General features: G+C 39.2%; 1 protein-coding gene across 1 annotated transcript; it reads left to right on the forward strand.

Moving 5' to 3' along the window:
• The first annotated feature begins 26 nt into the window (after positions 1-26).
• Positions 27-21655, forward strand: ogfod3 (2-oxoglutarate and iron dependent oxygenase domain containing 3). Its single transcript, XM_008314850.3, has 9 exons — positions 27-216; positions 1259-1485; positions 2757-2832; positions 2965-3007; positions 5036-5100; positions 6212-6268; positions 6396-6549; positions 11536-11659; positions 20359-21655. The coding sequence occupies exons 1-9, from the start codon at positions 149-151 to the stop codon at positions 20493-20495; spliced, it is 951 nt and encodes a 316-aa protein (XP_008313072.1). The 5' UTR covers positions 27-148; the 3' UTR covers positions 20496-21655.
• Positions 21656-24146: the final 2491 nt, after the last annotated feature.

Genomic DNA, 24146 nt, shown 5'->3' on the forward strand with positions numbered 1-24146 from the left:
TGGAGTGCATGGTTTGCTGCACACCCGGAAGCGGAACCTGTGCTAGAATGGCATTATAACATTTTGGCGGGGCGTCGGTCTGTGTGACATATGTTTAGGAAAAACAACAGCTTTTCCCATATAACTTAAATGTTTCATAGCAGACAGAATGGCACTTGTGCGAATGAGGAACGCGAAGGGAAAGAATGCGACGGAAATGGCAAAAAAAATAAAAAGGTAAGTCTGAAATCAGTGCTTGTCTCCCGTGTGTGTACATTGTTTACACGGACGCCAGTCCCAAACGTCGCTATTTACGGACGGCAGCAACATTACTATGTCTGCATCGATATTAACACTAAACCATAGGGAATTATGCAGTCAGCCAGTAATACACCAAACGGAAATGAAAACTGAGGCTATGGCTTTCTTTCTAATTTGTTGCAGTTATTTTGTGTGAATGTAATGTGATGTAAAGCTTTACTTTATTTTACACATTATACAGAAATGTTGCTTTCTCAAAATACTGGCTTAGGGGCCAACATAGACCATAGAGTGTTTGACAAAAGTGAAAATATCAACTGCGTTATGTTGACATCCTTTTTGCCTGTCAGTGTACTCAAAATGTCATTATAACTGCTATGTAACACACGTGTAACTCTTCAGGCACTTTTTTTGGTTAAGTAGCTGGGCTGCATTTGCAGACCAAAAAAAGAGCCCATATTTTCCTGCACAAGGTGAATTCAAACACGGGGTTCAGGGAAGCATCATCACTGGTGTAACCTGGGGGTCACGTGGTATATCGGCTCTCACAACATACCACCTCGTGCAGGTGATCATGATTTACACCCTAGCTGTCACACACGGGTCAGTCCTTTACAACCAAAGCCACCAAATGGGTGACTGAACTTTGTAGAACTTTTAAACAAAAAATATTTCTGTTCTATTTATCATGTAAAAAGCTCTCTGTCTGTTTGTGTTGTTGACCTTTGGTTTCTCATTGATTGCTAACGATGTTCAGTTCAGCTATTTTTAAAAATACTCTGTATTCCAAAAACATTGTATGACACTTATATATTCATTAGAATATATTCTAGGTTATTGTTTGATTTGTTTTGAAATTTTGCAATTGTCTCAATTATCATTCTTCTTTGTGTAACTGTACATATTCTGTAAATGTAAATCTTATTTGTATTTTTGGAAGAAAAATCAAGAAACTGGGACTTGGATTAATACAACATACTCATAAGTGAATGATTTTTGTCTTTCTGTCTTTGCTCAGAGGTAATGCACTCAGGCAGGCCTCAGCATGGAGGACATACAGAGCATGTATAATCTCACTGCTGGTGGTTCTGTCAGTGTGTGGAGCAGCTGCATGGTTTTACATGTTCTCTGTGGAGAGTGACATCACAGAAACTCTGGTCAAACAGAGTGAGTTGGTCTCATCACAGCCCAGGGTCTTCACCGTCCAGTGCTCTGAAGACTATGAGAACTACAAGCGATATCCAAGTAAGAAACAAAACTTCTTGGAGTTTCCTCTGTAAAGCTAATTGTTAAATTATAAATCATTTAGAATAATAATTTATTGTTTTGGGTGTTTAAATAAAACAATTGCATTGAATACAATTATTAAATATTAAATAAAAAATAATTTAATTAAAATTTAAATATACCTAACTTTATTGGATCTAACTGTAAAAAGCCTCTGACTCCACTAGATGCCAGTAAAGCTCAGTCCTAACCTACGTACTCGTTACAGCCTACACAGCAGTGAAGTCAGTGTAGGTATATTGTTACCTATTGGCCGCTAATAAAACTGTTTAAGACGTGCATAATACCCAAAAGAATGACTTAAAAATGAACTAGAGATGCCCAACATTATAGCAGCATAGATAAACATTAGTCAAAAGCTAACATTTGTCAAACAAACCCCCAAAAGAGGAAGGCACCGTCCCCACACACTGCTCCCTGGATGCTTAAAAGCTGCCCACTGTTCACTCCGGTGATGGGTTAAATGCAGAGGCTCAGTTTCGTTGTATCCCCGTGGTACAATGACAATACAGACCATAAAATAAAATAAAATAAATAACCAAAAGCTTACTCAGTCTGACAGTATGTTTACCAGTTTAAAAACAACTATATTTTTAAAAGATACCCAAAATGTTCCATAAATGACCAAGAGTATAGATCTTAATCAACAGAAAGACAAAAATGTAGAAAAATAATACAATGTACAAAAAAATGTTAAAAATAAGGTTAAGCTTAAGTTAGCTTAAGTTGACCAGTTTACCAAGTGTTTAACCAGAATAGCTAAAATAATTGAGTTACCCCTAAATATTTAGTATTTACCCCAAAGAACGTCAAAAAGCTACTGCCCTCAGTCTTGGAAAACACAAAAGTTACATATTCTAAGGAGGCTTTTTGACCTGGTTTGTCCTCCTCTGACCAGCCGTTCTAATACATATTTATGGCTGGATTTTGATGGAATTTTCTTTCCATCATTCTCGAGTGTATTGGCATTCTGGAAGACTAAGCAACCATGGCAGGGGTTTGCAGACTGGGTTCTGTGATTTTATGTACAAGTATAAAATGTTTTAAAATAGATAACTTTTGAGGAATTAATTGATAGAACCAGTAAACTCCTTACCTTCCATCCCGTGTCCATTTTGGTGACATTTTCTCTCTATTGCAGAATCTAAAGTCTCCAAGAAAGCTTAGGAAAGTGTATTATAATGCTCAGCTATTGTTTCTCAGCCCGCTCTTGTTTACCTGTCTCCCAGGATGCACCCCCCAGAGCTGTGGCCGTGCAGTCACAGACAGCGTGGTAACAAAGGACGAGGCTCAGGTGCTCAGAAGGTAAACACTGTCAGCACACACTGTGCAGTGTGTCTCATCTTCCCCATGTCTTTGTTTTTGTTTCTGTTCACTGTCTCCTGTCTATTCACACAATGTTTACACTTTTGTCCCTGCTTTTTGTTTATGACACAGATTGGCTGAGAGAGGTCTCGCACTGGCTGGTTCAGAAGGAGGAGTGAGTGTTTTAAAAATTGTATTGATTGGAATGATATAATGATGTGTATGTAGCCTGGCTGACCAAAAAACTTACATGTAATGTTGTACCAGATTATGTTTAGTCATTTTGAGATAACATAAGTTTATTTTTTCTGCCATTGTGAGATATTTGCCTTTTCATATGTGAAAAGATATTTACTGTTAGCTAAGTTAGCTTTTGGAAACTCAAGCTCCCATACGACAAATGCAGGAAAATGATAAAATTAAACAAATCAAATATAGTTTAAAAATAGCTCATAGCTAGCAAAGGCGATGTCAAATAAGATGTAGCAAATTAAATCAGTTAAATCTGATCAAAGAAAGTAAGAAAAGTTGGTTGTAACTTAACTCAACATCGTAAGTTGCTAAATTTGAGCTAAGCGATGCCTAAATGTAAACAAAATATAAATACATTTAAACAAAATTCAGTCAGTAGACAGTAGCTGGTCATATATATAGCTAGCTACTTAATATTGGCTAAAGAATATAGCCAGGCCTCAAATGAACCATACTTCCATCTTATGTGGTTTTCTTATCCATTAATTATTTCTGAAGCTTTTTTGGGGAAACTATAAATTGCCAACAAATATTCTCAAGACTCAATAAGATGATCTGATAAGATTCTGTCAGCCAGAGGTTAAAAGTCGTCACAGTCACATGTCAGCCTGATTCATATCAAAAAACCCCAGAGAGACTCTCATTAGAACAGACAGAAAGACAAGAAGGTCAGAGGTCATCAGACACATTCTTGACCAAAGATCCTTTTATAATTAAGAGGTTCGTAACCATTTGCTGTGAAGTAATGACCTGGAAAACTCCAGTTGTCCTTGAAGTCACACCAGAGCTGTTCTGACGCCCTGCTGTGATGATTTTCTCTTGGCATCGGCAGACCAGCTGGTACGCTGAGCCGAGTCCAGGTCTGATGATGAGCTGATTTGTGTTGTCGAGTCCAGAAATGTCCCTGGCATACATTAGCCTCTGCTCTCTGTAGACAGGAGGAGCTGGTCCTCGGCCAGTTCAGGGACTATTTGTGGAAACACTGAGATGTTTAAGTGAAGGGAGTGGAAACTGCATCAGAGTAACATCAGAGAAAATGACTTCTTTTTCTGGCATGAGAAAAGTGGTCCGGTGTCCCAGAGGAATTACAGTGAAGGGAACTAATGATGTGCAGGACATTTAGCTGCTGCTCAGCTGTGAATTATCCTGCACTTGTCATTTTAACTTTAGCTCAAACTCTGTGATGCTGATTAGAGATCTGACCAGTCGACCAGTGGGTCTTTATTGGTTTAAAGATTTGATGTGATGTTATTATCAGACAAGTGTTGGCCTTTTAATGCTAGATATTTCAGTCCTTCCAGATTGTAATAATAATAATCCACTTGGCCACCTGTTGGAAATTACCTGTAAAATGACTGGTTTGATCCCCTCTGGTAATATTTGGTTTTTAATTTTTTGTCTGTGTGAGTGTATGTGTGTGTGTGGAGTGCTCTAACAGTCTGTATTTATATTTACAATATTTTCATAATCAACAAGTAGAACCGTCTGCTAACAAGTCCGACTACTGTATATACTATATTTTAAAGGTCTCTCAAACATTGGACAATTGTGTGTCCTGGGTGTTGTCCATCCAACATTTTCCTAGGACAGTGACATTTTCCTCACAGATTTTACTGCCTCTTACCTTGTTGACTCGAGCTAACCTCAGGTAGCCAACGGTTGATGGGGGGGAAAAACATCAGCAGGATTAACATAAGTTTGGCTATATTTGCTTTGGTTTGATTTATTCTTGTTCTACTGCCCATCACAGCCCCACAGACAAACAAGCATTCACAGTTGCATTCACACCTACAGTTTATTGAGAGTGAATCATCAGTGATCCTATGTATTTTGGGACTGTGAGAGAAAACCCATGCACACACAAGAAGAACATTAAAATTCAGGGATCTAACCAGCGTACATTAATATTGATTGATTGATTTTTGACTTTTTTTTTTCTTTTACCCCCCAGGCTTCCATACTGGACCTGCACTCTGGAGCTCTGTCCATGGGAAAACAGTTTGTCAACATCTACAGGTAAAAAGTGCTTCACCCTGTCCGTTTTTTATTTGATTGGGTTGGTTCCGTCCCAGATTTAGATTGTGTACCCCACCTTCAGTTTCCTCCCCCTCTCTCTCCCATATCCCTTGAGGAAAAAAATACTGCAAAGAAAGCTTTAGAGATCACCAATCAGGAACCCACCTCACATCCTGACCTGGATGACATCCTCCACTGGGGACTTCCCAGTGTGATGAGATTCTCTCCCCCCCCCTGAGTGTGAGAAAAAAAAAGAATTGAAATCAAATTTAGTGGTTTAGGCATTTTTAAAACACTGTAATATTGGTTGATGTGCTGGAACATTGTGTGAAAAAAAGTGTGTTTCTTTAGTAAATATAGGCTTCCCTGGATTTGTTCGTGTTGTTGCATGTAGAAGAAAAATGACTTGGAGTTGTAATGTGAAAATGGCTCCCCCTGGGATTCACGTCAGTCTCTGTGGGAATCCTATCGCAGCTCCAAAACACTCTGAACGTTGGTACATAAATATGGATAGAAGTCTGCTAAAAGATGACTACGATTTAACCATGTATTAGATAATGACTTGCCTGAAACAGACAAAAGTGGGTCGAAGATAAACGCCCGGGATAGCTAAAAAAAAAGTGGAAAGAAAGCACAGCTAGCTGTAACAGCTACTTAAAAAAATACAAATAAATAAGTAGGTACCGTAATCATTAGCCAAAACCTGAGCTGACAAGTTCATTAGAAACATAATGATCAATCAGGAAGTCTCAAAACTCAAAAAGTTTACCATGGAAAAAAGCTACCTTTAAAGACAAAGATAGACGATTAGACCATCAAGATTTCATATTGTCAAAACGTTAGTAATAGAAACCTAGAAACCTAAGCAAGAAATAAAACACACCAATAGATACAGATCGGTCTTATGTTGATAAGAAATCACTAAAATGTAACTAAATATTAGCACAAACTACAACCTGTAGCTGTTATTTAGGTAAAACTTTGCTAAAAGACAGCTTAAAAGTTTTTTTCCAGGAATTGGTGTTAAACCATTTAAAGTGGTGTCTCTGCCTGTCCTTCATGTGTCCCTGATTGACTGTGTGTGTGCGTGTGCCTGTGTGTGTTTGTGCAGGTACTTTGGGGACGTGATAAAGGATGTTTTCACAGAGCAGGATTTCCAGCTTTACAGGTGAATGAAAAGCCATAATTAAAAATCACTATTGCATTTTTTTTTTGCTCAAAATAATCTGTCTGCAGGCAGTCAAACCCATCTCACCCTAACACACGTGTGTTTGTGTTTGTTATGTGTCTGTCAGAGCCGTACGTGGGCGAATCCAGGAGGTGATTGCTGAAACCTTTGGTTTGGACCCGGCCCTGATGTACCTCACTAAGCCCACGTTTTTCTCCAGAATCAACAGCACGGCGGCCAAAACTCAACATGACGAGTACTGGCACCCACACATTGATAAGGTGAGAACACAAAGCAGAGCAGGACGGCTTCAGATAAAACACACACAGATGGGTTCACAAAGAGTGTTATTTACTCCATCGAATCATCAGGATGCTGGAGCTGTTCCTGGGAATCTAAAAAAAATAAATGAGTGGATGCTCAACTAATTCCATGCTATTCTGTGCCTAATAAATGAAGGGACTGCTTTTTAATTCTGACTGCTTTGGCTGAGCTTGAAAGCAAAAGCTCAAGAAGTTAATCTTCTGTGAGAGCCGGATTTTTCCGACTGGAGGAATTTAGTTTCAGCTCCAAACTGCCAGGAGCATTTTCTCATCCTTTCTCTTCATTTTCACTTGTTCACTCCTTTTGTCTCGTGACTGTCATTTTTGTGCTAAATGTTGATGCACAATTATCAAGGTAATACCTCCATTTTCCTTTCACCCAGGTCTCTTATTTCTGTGTCATGCTATGCCTTTTAATATCAGTAGGTGGAGGTAATTATCCGTAAATTCCTCAGTCTTGTTAAACAGTGACACTTCATTGCAAATTAATAATTTTACAGAGTCAAACTGTAAAGGGCAGTTTAGTGTCTCTGTTAAAGTTCTTCAGCAGTGTTTTTTTGGAGTCGCTTCAATCAGTGTTTGTAAAACCGTCATTGGAATGAAGTTATTTCTGTTTCATATCAACTGTGAAAGATCATGCCGTGCTTGTTCTTCAATCTCACACCTGTGGGAGAGACCTGTGAAGTGTGTGAATAATGAGTCATAAGAACTAAGTAAAGAGAGAATCAGGCATCAGTTTGACTCTCATTCACACAGGGTTCAAACACGTATCTGAAGTCAATGGGATTCATTGCATCAACTTCAATGGTCTGCTTTCAAGGTTTGGAAATTGTGTTGACTTTTACTGTAGATGTAAAAATGACACAAATGGGTAAAATCTTTGCAGTGTCAGCTAAAAGTTAGGACGACACCTAAAAAGATCCAGTCCAAATGGCTCACAATTGGCCAAATAAACAACAAGCGCTGAAGATGATTGGTAGTTTTTGGAAAATAAATTAAAATATTATAAGGTCATATAAAATAATCAAGAGCTTTGTAAAGTTAGCACAAAAACTGTTAAAGTTAAGTCAATAAAGTACCAAAAACACCATGCTAAACCTTGAAAGAAGATGCACAATTTTAATTAAAAAGAAACCAAAAACTTCACGCATGCATTGAACAAAATAAAACGATTAACTTTGTTGGCTTGAATAAAAAAAGGAGCTACAAATTCAACAAAAGGGTTAGTCCATAAAATAGCAATAATGTAACACAGAGGTAAATGACAGGAAGAGCTAATATTTACCACAAAGATGGCGGGCTTCAGTAAAAATTGTCCTGAAAAAGAGAATTTCAATCTATCTTAAATTAGGCACTGAAAACTCAGGCACAACCAGCGGTCAGTTAACAATCAGAAGTCAGCTGGTCTGTACTTTTGACTGACCTGTTAGAATGTGGATGAAAGCAGATTTTGTGCTGGGAGGATGCAGTAAAAGTCGTCACAGATGGAATGACTTCCCTGATTCTCCACACACTGACAGTTCAGACCCAGACTCATGAGAAAAACTTCTCTCCTGGATGATTCACTTTTCATTGAGGTTTTCCAGACATGTCCAATTCAGATGGCCCTGGTGGAAAACCCAACACTGAGTGACAGTCCAGGAAGCTCAGAAACTACTTGGGAAGACATTTTTTAGCTTTGGAGGATTAATGTAAAAAAGTGTCAAAACAAAAGCGAGACTAAACACACGTAGATTCTCTGGTTGTCATTCTGTATCAAGGCTTTTCATTAGGGCCCAGAAATGGGCTGAATTATCTGTTGACACACTGGTACTGGAAAAGGGAACTGAAGCCACTCAAGGAAAAACTCAAAGCCACAGGCGCTTTAACAAAACTGTCAATAAAATCTTGCAAACTCTAAAAAAAGGAAAATAAAAAGTTATCATTGCATAGTTTTGTTGAAAAATAGTCTGACTCTGAATTTTTTCCTGCTAGCTCTGCTTGTTCTCAGTCAATGTATCGAAGCCTTAAAAAACTTAAAAAAAAACCTAGTTCTTATTATGAAAAACTTAGTGGTAAGTGTCTGCAGAAAAAAAATAACTCTTATAGGTATAAATACACTGTGGGAGAGTGAATGTTCTTTAATCTTCTCTAATCAGAAGGCTGTGATTAAAAACAGATCATTGCTGTTTAGTGTAATGTCGCTGACATCGCTGCCGGCACTTGTTATGGAAGCTTCCTTCCTTATTGTTTTATTTTTGTCTTAGAAAAGAAGGTGGTTGACTGAATGACAGTAATTGGCTGACCAACTCAAGACTGACTTTGTTGCATGTTAATGTTTAGCCCCGTCACAAAAACACATAATTATTAACCACAACTGTAAGGAGCAGGGTAGTCTTGTGAACTGACCTTGAAAGTCTTTGAAAAGTGCTTGAATAAGATTCCATAGAATATATATAAACCCTGGCTATACTTTTTGTCCTCCATCTTTCCGTCCATCCATCAAGCAGCCCTTCGTTCTTGCACTGAGGCCAATTTCTTTACCTGGAGCTCATTTGAATATATATGGTTTCTCAGGTACGGCGTCTTCAACAGTGAACATTTCTTCTCCCTCAGGATCTTTTTTTTGTTAACACCGTGTCATTGAAGCACTCGTAAGCTGAGAGCATATAAAAACCGTCCATATCATTTATATCATTCCTTCAGACACGGTGACGTCACGCTCAGATCTGGTCAATTACAGATTTGTAGGGCGTCTGTATTTCACAATGCTCAATTTAAAAAAAACAATCAACCTTGAAACCACTTTAAAATTATCCTCTTGTGGTGTATTTTTTTTGTTTTGTTTTTACAGGTTTGGAGAGGTCATTTAACATCCTAGTATCAGAAAATGAAACAAAGAAACGGGAGCAGCTGCTGCGGTTCTGTTGATCAATATTTTACATTACCACTGTGTCAGGTGACTTCGTGTACATAGGAGAGAGTGACTGAAGATTGATTGGCTCATAAATGTAATACACAGACCCAAAAACAAGACTGAACACTGTACTTAAAATCAAATTACCAGCTCTATATAGCTTTTTGGCAAGGCGATACCACACCAATAAATACAACGATACAATGGAACAACAACAAGAAAGTGAATACTAATATTTTTTATTTGTAGTCCAATCACTTTTCGTTTGTGTAGAAAAAGGGCGGGATATATAAGTACATTTCATTTTAAATCAATTTTACATATTTTTTTGATTTCTTTCATATGCCCAACTCACAGGAGCAGTGGGGCCTGGGATTCAAACCACAACCTCTCAAATACCACCACAGTAATGGATTAATCATGACTAATCATGATTAATTGAAATAACCCATTCCTAAATATAACCTTATTAAATAAATAAAAACTTTTTCTCTCTATATTGCAGGAACAGAAAGACAAACAACAGCAGTTACATTATTTCGTGTCTTTTCCAACCATTCTGAAATGTTTTTAAACTGAAAGGTTCCGGGGGTGAGGTAGAACTACAGACGGACAGTGTTGCTTTTCCTTGCGTCTCCACCTCTGCTGTGTCTTTGTGATGTTCTCCTAATGCACCGCTCAGTGTGGACTCAGCAGGTTTACATCGATCTCTACATCTTTCAGTAGCTCTGTTGTAAGTCACCACGACTACCTGTGCCAACAGCACATTTCTGGTTGTTTGTGTGGATTGCCCGGCTTTCAGCTTATAAACTATTGACTCCTATAATGGGCTTCACAAGTGTCGCATGTGAGAACAAATCCCATTTCAAACCTTATGTTCTTTTCCAAAGTTGGATAACTTTCTGAAAAAAAGTAGAACCAAAATCATGGTTTACGGAGCAGAACAAACCGTCGTTCTTAATGACAAGTCAGGTGATTTAGTAGGTGACGGATATTTCTCTGGTTGGTTTTCTTGGCAGACTCTCAGTAGAATTTGACTCCTATGTTTTTTGTTTGGTCCCATGTTGTCATGTCTATGGTGTATTTAGTTCAGTGACATAGTGTTTGTCAATCCAACAGTATCTCGGCCCGTTTGTCAACAGGACTTGGTCCTTGATAATTTGTAGATTTTTACTTTTTCAGTAACTGAACAGAACCTATAGGAGCAGCTGCACCTGTACATACCGGGTGTGAACGCCCCCTACAGACTGTGTCCTGTGTAGCACAGGCTCATGTCAAACATCACGTCTTTTTGGCTCGAAGGATGAAGTCTCTCACTGTTTTCTTTGATGTGATCACAGTTGCAGCAAAAAAGAAGCTTTTTTCGCAGCAGTGGCTCTAACTTTCGAAAAGCATTTGCTGCAACTGTGAGCTTTTCTGATTTCTATTCTTCAGTGAACGCTCAAACGTACAGGATGTGCCGTTTTCTCTATAAAGCAGCTTGACAGCATCTGACTTTTATCTGCTCATTGGTGATTCATCTCTCTTTGCTCAGATTTTTACCTTCAAGTCGGAGCAGAACTCACTTTGATGACTTCATTGTCAAACTTTGGACGTTTTTGTTCTTCGGCTCAAATGAAGTTATTTGTGCTCCGTGGCTGTGGTTCAGTGTTGGAGGAAGTCTTCCAACCTGAGCCCATATCCAGTCCAGAAAAATTGACTTTTAGTACCGCTAAATTATGTATATGTCAAGTTAGTACCTGCCCCGCCCACACTCGTCACACTGATCCAACTGATGTTGAACACAAAGCACCATGCTGGCAGTTAAAGAAACATTACGTTCAGAAGAAATTAAGAAGAAACTTTAGTTCAAAAAAGGAAACTTGGTTATTTGTTGCTAGTTGCGGTTTACACAAGTGGTGTCAAGTGATGACTGACACCACTCTTAACATGAGGAAACAAAATAATTACTTTCCTGTTCTTATGTCTCCTGTCACAGTTGCATGAGAAAATAAATAAAGACATTAATTATTATCAACTGAATGTCAGTAACAAATCCTGTCTCCCAGGTAACGTACGGATCCTTTGACTACACGTCTCTCCTGTACCTCTCTGACTACGGCTCTGACTTTGGCGGAGGACGATTTATCTTCATGGACCAAACTGGAAACAGGACGGTGGAACCACGAACAGGTAATGGAACCAACAGTGCTTTAAGCTTTATTTCCAATACATAGTACCAGGAACCTTTCAAGGACTTCAGTGGTTCCTGGTTTCAAAGGCTGCATGTGTTTCCAATGCACTAGAAGTTCCATCAAGATTTGTTCTGTTCTTTTGTGAAAAGAACAGTTCCACAGTTGTTCCTTCGCGCTACAATGTTTCTGCCACAAGAGCAGGAACTGTTTTGTGGTTGAAGTCCAGTACTTGCTCCTCCATCTTTTTCTGGACCAGTCTGAATGGCTTTTCCTGTCATGGGCTTCGACACTCATGATGTTTCAGGCTGGTGTCAAGACAGTTGTTGTTGGTCCAAACTATCAGCAGCTTCATTGGCGAGAACGTCCGCTCTAGTTCTGTGAGTCCGTTTAGCCACGCGAAGAGAAAGTGATAAAAGATGGTGGATTATGTGATTACAGCTGAGTTTAAATCATAATTGAGGAGCTCAACTGCAGTAGATAAGCGAAGGTGGTTTTAGTGGAGGTTGCAAATCCTCTGTAAGTGATGTGATGAACGGCACAGCTGAGTGGAGGTGCACGGGATTACTCTTCAGCTCATGTACAGCACCCAGCAGGATTAGACTTTACAGTATCTTCATCTCCTTGAAATGGTCTTTGGTTTTTACCTTTAAACCCAGTCTGAGGTTTATGCTCTTGGTCAAATATGGAAATACTGCGAATGCTAAGTAGTTTTCAGAGACTGTTTCCTAAAACCTAATGTCACTGTTTTTCGTTTTTTTGGAGATTATGTTCATTTAAATTTTTTACTGGTTTAAGTGTAATTACACACATTCACACATGATGAAACATGTCCTCTGTGTTTAACCCTTCCCTGGGGAGCTCTGGTTGATCTCAGCTGCACCCGGGGAGTGAGGGGATTGAATTTTTATTCCATGGCTTGTTTTTACTGCATTGCTCTTGTAGTGTCTATATGTTTCTGTTCAACATCTAGGTTTGGCCAATTTTCCCTTTCATAAAATGTCTCTCCGTCACAACTCACTCAATGTTTCCCTTCAATTTGGCCCTTTTCTTCCAATCACTGACTCACCCTCTGTGAGTCAGTGCTGTGGCTTACCCCTGGCTCTCTCATCCATCTCCTATGCTTCTTTCAGCTTCAATCAATCTTCTGCTTCATTTCTGACCGTTGTCCTATTTTTATACCCTCCTGGTCAGTTCTTTTCCATTCCATTATTTTCTTTCAATCTTACCTCTTATTCTTTAGTCATTATAGACAGTCTTTAACCTCAGAGCAGTGCATGCTGGGGTTTCCTACAATGTGATGGAGCGGTACAGGACATGGACAGAATGGCGGTCGTTGAAAAGAGTGACTACAGCTCATCTCCCGTGGCAGGTTTTTTTCATGAACAACAATCCCCCCACCGTCACCTCCCAGAAAATAAAGAGTAGCTGAACGAGTAGAGAAGAGCGAGACATGTTCCACTTCAGGAGCGCTCTGAATATGTTTCAGCATCTAAATATGACAGACAGGTCAGAGACCCCGTTCCAGTCCAACCAGTTATTAAAGTTGTCAGTGTGAGCTTGATGTTCAGAAGTGCATGAAGAAGCCACATGCATAATGCATCAGTGGCCAGGATCGTTTATTCTTCTCTTTGGGCAGCATGCTGTGCCCTTGACTGACACGTTTTGATGTACCGACTGTCTGATTCTCATACCTGGATGGATGATTAGTTTGCTTGAGATGAGGGTGATGAATCAGGTGTAATTATAACACCAGGAAGACAATCAGGATTTTTTTTTTTGGCTGACAAAGAGGCAGAAGTACAATCTGGCTGCACAAAAAGCAAAGAGGAAGGGAATTAGACAGAAGGATTAGAAGAAAGAGATGGCTGATGGATTTGTTGAGTGTGAACGTGTTCCCCAAAGATCGGGACGAGAAGCTGAGTGGATCGGAGCACAGATGGAGAATGGCTGTGAGGGAGATAAGGTGCAGATCAGCGATACAGAGACGAGCTGCTGGGCTGGGAAAGGCAGATACAAATAGAGCGGTAAAAGGGCAAAATGATGAGAAAAAAATTGGGTTAAACCTGCCATTGAGGACAACCGGAGGGGGATTAGATAAAGTCAGCTGGGCTGAGACCCTGAATGAAAAAGCCTGACCTTGGTGTCAGTCTGCCGACAAACAGAATGAAGCACAACTACTGTATATCTGTCAACAACGCACAGAAAGATGGTCATAGTACATGAACTGACTTTTGACCCGTGATCTGCGTTTTTTAGTTGTTTATGAACCAACATGTCGGACAAGGTGATCAGAGCGTTTCCTCATATATTCACATTCAGAAAAAATTAAAACCCACTGATCAATATTATATTTTTTTGAATAAAAACAATCAGTGGAGAAAATGGTAATGGAGAAATGTTACAGACGAATAAACTGGAAATATAACATGTCTGCATGTGAACAAAATTGAAATGTTGCAAACAAAGTAAAGCAGAACAAGAGGTGAAATATTAAAAAAAAAAAAACAGTATCAAAATACTTTTGAGATGATGGAATATTACACAGTAGATAAATGGAAATGTGAAAACACAGCTGATAGATATTTAAATCTATAGCAGGTTGGTTCTTAAATCCACAACTGCTTTTTAGATTTATTTGTCTTTTTTATCCATCATGAATCTTGAGAATGAGCTTCTACTAGAACAGGGTGTTGACCTTTAATGACCTTTTACGTCATGTGGAGAGTAATGGATAATTGAAGGTCAGGTATTCAAGTGTCACTAATTAGCAAAAATGAATGTTTTTGCCAAAAACTATGTCGATTAGCAGCCTGTGCTTAGAGAGTGATGATTGAAGCTGGGGTAATTGACCGACCAACTGTGGCGACCAATGTGGGTTTAACATTCAAGTTCAAAAGCACGAAGGCAGTTGTTGAAAATGGAGGAGAGAAGCAGCTCCACCTTTTAGCCTTCATCGTCAGCCCCCCGGGGTCATCATGCTCTCAGTAGATGATTAGTTATACGACGGTGGCAGCAATCAATGCATGTACTGGACACTGTGGTGAATGTTCACCCCGTTGCTAATGGGTGTTTGGATTCAGCTGGAGACGACAGAGTGTAGACTGTGTTGTTAACATAACACCCTAGTTCTGAGAGCACATGTGCTTTCTTTAAGTAATAGATGAAACATATAGCCATGTTGAATAACCTATTTTGTCTGTGACAAATTTAGTTTTTGGGGATACATATCGGCTATTTTTTTGGCAGCTGTGATCTGTTTCGGCTACTTGAAGCTAAAGTTTGTTCGTTTTTAAGTTGATCCCAGCCACATAAATGTCATCTTTCAGGCAGGTTTTTCTAATAAATAGGAAATGTGCCAGTCTACTTCTGGTTAACTATTTAGTAGGGATGCACTGAATATTCAACCAAAAACTGCGGCCAACGTGGACTTAATATTGGTCTGATATTACCAACATGTCTGCAGGGTGAACGTATTTCAATATATCTGAGAAAGACCCATGGATAGCGATTTGCAAAATGTGGAATGCTAAAATTTTAAGAGGTACATCTGCAAAGGATTTCTCCTCATTGGGTTTAATTCATCAGCTGAAATCTAAACATCCTATGCTGAATGTTAGAGAAAGGAAAGCCTCTTTGTGAGTTTTGGCTGCATACAGCTCAGACCAGGAGCTCCCCACGACATTCACTTCACACCAGTGGGTCTCAATAGAAAGCATTCTCTCTCTTCTTTCGATCTTTTGGTATGCATCAATTTTTCATTCTTAAAAAAAAATTAAAATTAAAATTACTTGTTGCCCAGTACTTTGCCTTATACAGAGATATTTCATGGCTATTATTCATGGCTTATTTGGGCTAATGTTTTGCTAGTTTGGATATATTGTCACTAGTCTGCACATATTTTTTTCAGAAGTCCTTAGACACATATCTGAAACTACATTCCATATGGGTCAATACTTAACCCTGCAAGAATAAATTTGACATATTATTGTTTTCAAATACTGTCTGTTCCGTGTGCTAGAACAGCACAAAGGATGTTGGAAAATATTTTCTTTTCCACTAACACTTTATCAGGCATCATTTAAAGTTCAAATCCTTACATTTTATTAGATGTAATACATTTAAGATATTATAAGTTAAACAAAGAACAAATACACACAAAGAACTCGTAGACGACTAATGTATCTATGAACTCCCTTTACGTCTTGTCCTGCACTGGAGCTTGTTAAAGAAACCTCCAAACGCAGGTTTCCTGGGGCAGAAGTCAGCCACTAAAGTCAATTTGGAGGATAAATCTCTCACTATTTGTTCAGCTGCAGCAAAAATAACCAGCAGGTAAAGGATCTGCAAATGTCACCTGGGTTCTTTTGACACCAGCCAGGTCTTCACTCTTTACAACCACAAACAACAACAGCACATTCAAGGCACAGTCGGAGTTTGATTGAGTGTTTACGCTGCTTGGCTTCTGTGACACAATCAGACAAGTCAACATTTGTGATGTTTTCTTTTTGTTCTCCTCCTGTTTACAACACAAAAACACAGTCTTTTATTGGTAAACCGACGAAAATGTGACACTTCTTATATGCACCAAATGATATTAGAGAAGTTTGAGTAAACATAATTAGGGCGAGTCAACCTGAATTCCACAAATGTCACATTTAACCGCAGAAAACTTTACTCAACATCCCCCTTTTCACCCTCCAAATTTTACTCACAATCCCACAAATATGAATACTTGCTTCAGATATGCAGTGGCGGTCGGTGTGTAGCCATTTGGATGATGTGTACTCTACTCTCTGCTCAACTCATTTCATTACGTAGCCACAGATGAGACGCTACGTCAGTTCACAGCAGGACACGGGCTGTAAGTCACTCCAACAGCCAGCAATCTGGCACCACACAGGGTTCATATGCAGCCTTGTAACAGGGTTAGGGTGATGTGCTGTTGACAGCTGTGGTCTGGGACTGACTGATGGGTGGGTGTAAAAATAAAACCACAGAAAATTGTACCACTTTATAAGGAGTGAGAATTATGGAGGAAACAACTTTATGTAGCGTTATTAATGACATTGTTTTAAATGTCGATCACTGGGGCCAAAACCGCAACATCATGACGTCTTGAAGTGTTTTCAATTTTGTCCACAGACCAAAAATATTCCGTTTACACTCAGAGAGAAGTGAAAAAAAACCTGAATCCACATATAAAACTACATAAATCAGAACTTTACTACAACTACCTGCAAATAGATTTTCTTATTTACTGGTTCCTCCTCACAGTTTATCCAAAAATCAGTAAACAGTCGAAGCAGTAGAAACAGATACTGTGTGTATTGACTGTACTGTAATACTGTGTGCACAGTATAGACAGTTGTAAAGGACAGTGAAGACTGTGATCACATCTGCAGAACCTCCATGAATCGTTGGTCTTCACAGGTTCATCTGGATTTTAACTCCAGGTTCTTGTCACCATTCCAGTCTTTTTTTAACACTGGAAAAAATTAGAAAAACATTTCAGGAATCACGAGTCAGGAAAAATGTGACAAACAACACAGTAAAAAGAACCTCTATTTTTCCGATCCAACTGTTAACTGTCTCTGCTACAAAGCATGTGTGGCTAACCTTTAGCTTTACGTGGTCTAACTTTTGTGGTAATCTTCTGGCTGACCTTTAGCTTTTTCTCTGGATGTTGTATACTTTTGGTGTTGTCTTTTACCGTTGCTCTAGTAGTTATAGCTAACCTTTGTAACTAACCTTTTCAGTTCAACATTTGTCTACTTCCTGTTACATCCATCATCAAGGTAACCTTCTCTTACATGGACATAAGACGGTTGTCAATAAAAAATAATTACAAACTGAAACTAACCACTAACTCACACATTTTAACTGCATGTATCCATCATCTTCCTGAAGGAGCAGCAGTAGAAGCCCCTCTCTCGCCTCTGTTCCTCAGTTCTCTTCTCAGACCAGACTACGCTCTAAAGTCAGATGAATCATCTATCTCTTGTGCTCTTGCACTTCCTGTTTCTTCTTTTCATTTTTAATTCAGAAAAAAATTATTCTATTTTGCTTCAAGGCTTCTGCTTTGGTTTGACTCCTCGAGGGTCGGAAGTGTAATAGTTAGTGACACAAAAGTCTGAGGATTTTTCTGTCAAAGTTTAGTGTCTCAGCTGCAGCATCACTGTACACAGGTTTACCATTGTTTCAATCCTGACATCAATGATGTTTTCTTCTTACCTGTGCAGCAGCAGCAGCAGGGGTGTTAAACAGTTCATGTGACTTAGTCTGACAGCAGTCATCACTCTGCTCTGAGTCTAAGCTGTTTATCTTCACACACTTTTTTAGTGACTTACTTGTTATTGTGACACAGCACACCGCTGCACCATGAAATGTGACCTCTGCTTTTAACCCATCACCAAAGTGAACAGTGGGCAGCTTAGGTGCCCGGGGTGCAGTGAGTGTGGATTGTGCCATGCTCAGTGCACCTCAGGGCTAGCCTAAAAGCATGTGGATTCGAACCTCAAACCTTACAGAGCCGAGGCAGCTTCCTTATCCACCAAGCCATCACTGTGTGTTACATCAACTACAGTGTATAAAATATGCACGGTGAGTGCATGCCTCTTGACTATTGACTGATTCACCAACTTCAGTTCATAAGCATGTTCTGCTTGAGGCTTAGCAGAAATACTGTACATGTATTTGCATTTCTAGAAGCTTCTTAGCTGTTTTGCTGGCTCTGCTTTTCCCTTCAGTGAAAACAGCACAAACACACTGCATTCGGTGACGGATTATTTATTCTCCAAAAGATTAGTTTATTGTGTGATTTTTTTTTTTTTTTATCTAAAGCTCTTTAGATAATTTGAAAAACTTTAAATTGACGTCTTTCATTAAGGCATGAAACCAGCAGACTAACCAGATATTGTCTCGCTGCCCCCTGCTGTTGTTTCGCTTCCGCCGTTATTGTCTGCCTTTTCATTCTTCCAATTCTTTGGGATTTGAATATGAAATCTACTATTGTTTCACTGCCAGTGCTGATTTCCCCTTACGTTTTCTGCTGATGCCCCGCTGCAGGGATTTAAAAGTATGAAACACACTGGAGCAAAACGTTTTTCAACTCTTTATTCATATTCACAAAATACCATCACAACAGGAACATGTGTAAGAAGAGCATTACATTAAAAAAAATATATATATATATATTTCTTAATCACAGCATTCTACCAAAAACATGTAAACGTGAATGTAAATGCTAAATGACAGCTACGTGGCAGTAGCTCATTAGCATTGGCCCTGTGATCCTTTGAAAAATGATTAGAGTCTATCCTGAGGCAACTTCTACAAACTGCCTTTTGAATGTCAGTCCAGGAAGATGATGGTTGAAATCTTTATCTTCCTGACATTTGAAAGAAGAACTTTTAAAAACAAACCCCAAATAAGAAGAGTGTTGACTTGTAGCCACTTCATCTCTCCCTGTGTTCCTGTTAGCTTTTCTTTGTGCTTCAAAATCTGGCCTCTCACATTAATCCTAGATAGAATATCCAGTTAAACTCTGGAGAAATACATTTTTCAAGACTTAAAGTACACAAATAATTAAATGAAAATTGTTAAAACAAATCACTTGTGTTCACACTGGAAACAAATCCTTGTACTGTGGTGCAGTAAAAGGACAGGTCCTACAAAATGCTGTCCTGCACCTCTAGCTTGGTCGAAGAGACTAATAATGCATCTGTGCCTGCACAAGAATAGCACAGTGCTCAAATACTGCTAACAAATATTCTAAAGCAGAAAAAGGACAGAACGCAGGAGTCTCTCATTTCCGCTGTTGTTCTGCTCAAGAAACTATGAATGCCTCTGTGCCTGCACATACTGCCATTGTCTAACCACGGGCTAGTAACTTTCGTTTCCTGGTGTTAAGGAGGACAGTCACTCCTTCCTGTTGGATAAATTCATTTTTACACCTTACTAAAACCGTGACTTGATAAATTTTAAAGCAAATATTCATTTACCTCGAATTTACACTAAAGTCACGTTTTCATGATTGATGTGTAAGGTGAAAGCTCCTCTGAGTCTGGCCTCCTGTTGGAGTCTACAAAGGTTTGTCACTTTGTGACTAGATGATGGACAGAATTGGGACACAGAAGGAGAACTCTTGAAAATAGTTCACTGAATAATTTCCCTCTGAAATAACCTGATTCCTGCTCATGGTCTGTACTTACATAACCACAGGTCAAAGCATCACGTGACTGTTGGCCTCCTCTAGTCAGGTGTCTGCCATTTGCTAAAATGGTTGAAAAATGGTTCTCTGCTCCTCTGCTCTGCTCAAACAGTGGTCCTCATCCTCATGGCTGGACCAATCAGAATCTTAAATTAGAATTATTAATATTCAGCAGATTTGGAGAAGATGATTTTTCTCTGCTTTTACATTGAGGTTTTGCTCAATGTAAAGCAAAACAGTTACTTACTAACAGTAAAGTTTTCCTGTTAGAAAGTCAGCCAAATGACATAATTGGAAAAGTGTAATATTTGGGATTCAGAGTTCCGATGAAATTTGACTGCTTGCTCTGTTAAACACAGTGCTATGACAGTCGCCTGACCAGAGGTGAGGAAAACCAGAGTTACCATTGGTTGTCAAATTGTTGAAAACAAAACCATCCACCTCCACTGAGTGACTCCCTCCGTCTCCTTCTTTCATTCCTTTTCCAGGACGTGTCTCCTTCTTCTCCTCTGGCTCGGAGAATCTCCACCGCGTGGAGCAGGTGATGTGGGGGACGCGCTATGCCATTACCGTGTCCTTCACCTGTGACCCCGAACACGCCATTTCTGATCCCGCTCTGCCCTGATGCATCATGGGTAGTGCCACTGCTCTCTGGTGTGGACAAAATCCTGCGAGAGAAAAAAGGTCCAGTATAGAGAGAATGACAGAAAAAAATACTTTTCTTTTGTCCACTTTCAAACATTTTTTTTCTTTTGAGACACTTCCTGCTCTGTATTCTTTTATTTTTTCTAAAATGTGATTGATTGTCACCTGTCTATCTTGGTCCACTTTCTAACAGCATTTGTTACCTCTCTGTGGCTCCATCCTCATAATCACTAGGATTAGATGTGTTTGGGCTCCAGGCAGGTTTTCACAATCTGCTCTCATTCACCATCTCAGGACGGCTTGAGCAGAAATTGCTTTTTGGACTGAGAACAGTCTTAAAGAGGCTGAAGTGGGATCGTGTTTCTCTCTGTGTCTCCATGTGTTTCTCATTCTGACAAGAACTGTCAGGTATGTGGAGACGAGATAAAGTTCTGGTAATTCCACCGATGAATCCACCTCTCACCCCCCTGGCTCGCCCTCGACCCCACCCGTGGTGGGAGGAGGTGTTTTCTTCTGAGAAGAACCCTCAGCTCTAAGAATGATTGTCCATTCTGGGATGTCCACCAGTTATTTCAGTGAGGCGAGAGCGGTTTGAAATAAAATGCTGAGAAAATCTGAAACCCCCGTGTGTGGCTCCCAGACTTGTTAAAGTTTCTAAAAGTTGTAGTGGTCAAGACGCCCCTGAAAAGACATTTGATCTGTGAGTTTCTGCTGAAGAGATTTGAATTATTGATATTATGGTTTTGAATCCTCGGTTTCTCATCACGCGGGTTGAAACACTGACTGGTTTTACCACTGACACAGATGTCTGGAGGCCCTGCCTTATCTGTGAATCATTTGCTGAGAGATGTTTTATTGTGTTTGTTTTCCATCTCCATTTTTCTTTTCAGCATCAGCAGCTGTCTCTCATCATAAAGAATCATTCCTCTGACAACATTTGAATTCACATTATATGTAAAAAAAAACAAAAACAAAAAAAAACATCCGCCCTCAGGATTAAAACCAATAAACTGGATTCAAACCCCTTAGTGTTGATTGACACCAGATGCTTCATTTAGATCATTGTCTTAAAGTTGGTTCTTTGAGAAAATGAATTGTTCCTCAGTAGTGATTTGATTAAAATCAGGTTGAAACATTAAATTTGGACTTGATTGATTGATTAATCCTTGATCAGCGATGTCTCAGATCTTAACAGTCTACAGGTTTTACATGTAACCAGTTAAAGTGATGTACTGCTGTATGCTCTGGCTCTGTGAGTCAGGCGGCCGGAGAACTGCATTATTGATCAGAACTTGTGTTTACTCCAACAGAACCAAGCACATTCCCTCGTCTTTGGCTGCGAATACTGATAAAATTATTGGGTTTCAATCTCCAAAACCTCTTCTCCAAAAACTGTTCTGCTCCTGTCTAATGGTTTTGTGGATGAGCATTTGTCTGTTTTTTGTTTTTTTCATTTCTTGTTAATGTGTTAATGTGTGATGTTTCTTCCTGAAGACGATGTTTTCATTTGTACAACACCCCAGGAAGAAGCCCCAAAGTCATTTCTTTAAAGTGGTTTATTTTAGTTCAGGAATCACAACATGGCGTTCACTTACTAAAGCTAATATTTTCTTTCCGTCCTGATAAGTCCAGAGCTCCACATGTGATTAGGAGGCATCTCAGCTTTTTGCGTTTGCAGTGATCACTGTGTGCATTGGCTCAGAGATTGTTTGGGTGAGTTTTAATGAAAATGAAAGACGCCTGATAAAGGAATAAAAATGTCTGCAGCTGTTATGGCAGTCATCATGTGTGACGTCATTTACTTCACTGACATGGAGTAGAGATGTCAAACACTGGGGGGTTTCTATCATCTGCCTTAAGACTGAAGAAAAAAGATATTAAATGGTTCCAAGCTGGTATCCTGGATCATCAGAGGTGAAGTGACCGAAGACTCAGGAAATGAAGGATTATGGGTAAATCACTTTGTTTCCTCGTATTCTTTGTTGTTCTTAAACAGTTTTTCACACTCTAAACCTTTTTTTCCCCCCAGATTCATTCTTCACTGTGTCTGCCTGTGAACTGCAGAGGAATCGCCGTGACCCTCACTCTGTCCTTGGCAATAAATCAACAAATCCCCTACTGAGGCTTTGTTTGCATGTACTGTCCTTGGCGTTGTTGTTATAGATTACTCAGGTAAGTGATTCAATTTGAGCTAATGGTTGCTTAGGCTACAATTAGAAGTTATTTGAGCGATTTTGAACATGCAGTAAACTACAATGTACAAAATACTAATTTGAACCCCTGCTGAATCTGTGTGACACAAACAAATGCACAGCCTGTAATGTTCTAAGAAAGGTTAAATAATGAGGGAGTCCGACTATTAACCAAAAATCCAGAAAAAAACACATTAAAAAATGAATTATCTATTGATTTTCCCCTTCAAGGCAACTAAAGCAAAGCTGAAGAAAAAGCACATTAAGACCTGTAGAGGGAGCTCAAGCTTTGACTTGCCAAGAAGCCTTGAGGATTTAGTTAAATGGTCCTTAAACCTCACAACTTGAACTTGTGTAGATAGGACCGATGTTAAGCAACCTCACATCAACACTTTTACATCCATTGCTCCAAACCTCCACTGGGCTCTATATGAAATATGGTCATATCTACTACGTGGCTTTTCTCATTAAATAAAGGATGTTGTTTTATCCAGACAAATAATGATTAATCGTGATTAATTACAAAATCAGTTAATCACGAATAATTGTTATTATTCTACATCTGCCCAGTGATTAATAACAGAGTTGACACCCATAGTACAAATGTTAAAAAACAAACAAAAACCTCATCATTACCCTTGAGTTTAGGGCAATGCTTGAGTGATGTCATAGTGTATGGTGCCCCACAGACTGATTACCACCATTATTATAATAAGTGAGCCAGATGGCTCCATCACATCCACAGTGTCCACATGACACTCAGCTGACTTCACCTAATTCCTATTTAATGAAACTGTCCAGAGTGTTGTCCAAAGTGATGCAGCTGTAAACCACTGGACCACAGCCATGGAGGAAATCCAACAGCTCAGAGTAAAATGCAATGTCATGTGTGATCTTAAAACCTTATGGAAAAGTTACAATAGAGAATTTGTCACTATCTCTACGAAATGTTCATTCCTCATTCTCGGCTCAAAAGCACCTGCGGTGGAGATCGAATGTTTGATCGGGGCTTTAATCAAAAGTTTGAAATCTAATCTCAAAGCACAAAAGTGCTGTTTTCATCAGTGAGGATAAAACCGAACAGACGGCCCATGGTTGGGATTTTTACAGGTCTTTGAAAAGATAAGAGGTGTGTTCTGTCACACACTGTAGCTGTGAATTCAATCTCATACATTTCAAAGTTTATTTAAGAAATAAAAAAAGTTATTTTTCTGTCACTGTTCTTCAGATTTCCACAGTTACAGAAAGTGAAACTCTGAGGTGTTTGATTCAAGAAAAAAAAAAAGCCACAAAACGTTTTTATCTTTTTATCTTCAGTATTTCTTTGACAAGCCTAATTTGACTGTGACTGTGTGTATGTTCGTGCTGCTTTTTTGTAGAAGACTGACAGACTTTATCGATCCCAGACTGGGAAATTACATTATTTATTGTCACACCTA

This window comes from Cynoglossus semilaevis, chromosome 8 (assembly GCF_000523025.1).
Source record: "Cynoglossus semilaevis isolate Cse_v1.0 chromosome 8, Cse_v1.0, whole genome shotgun sequence".
Lineage (NCBI taxonomy): Eukaryota > Metazoa > Chordata > Actinopteri > Pleuronectiformes > Cynoglossidae > Cynoglossus > Cynoglossus semilaevis.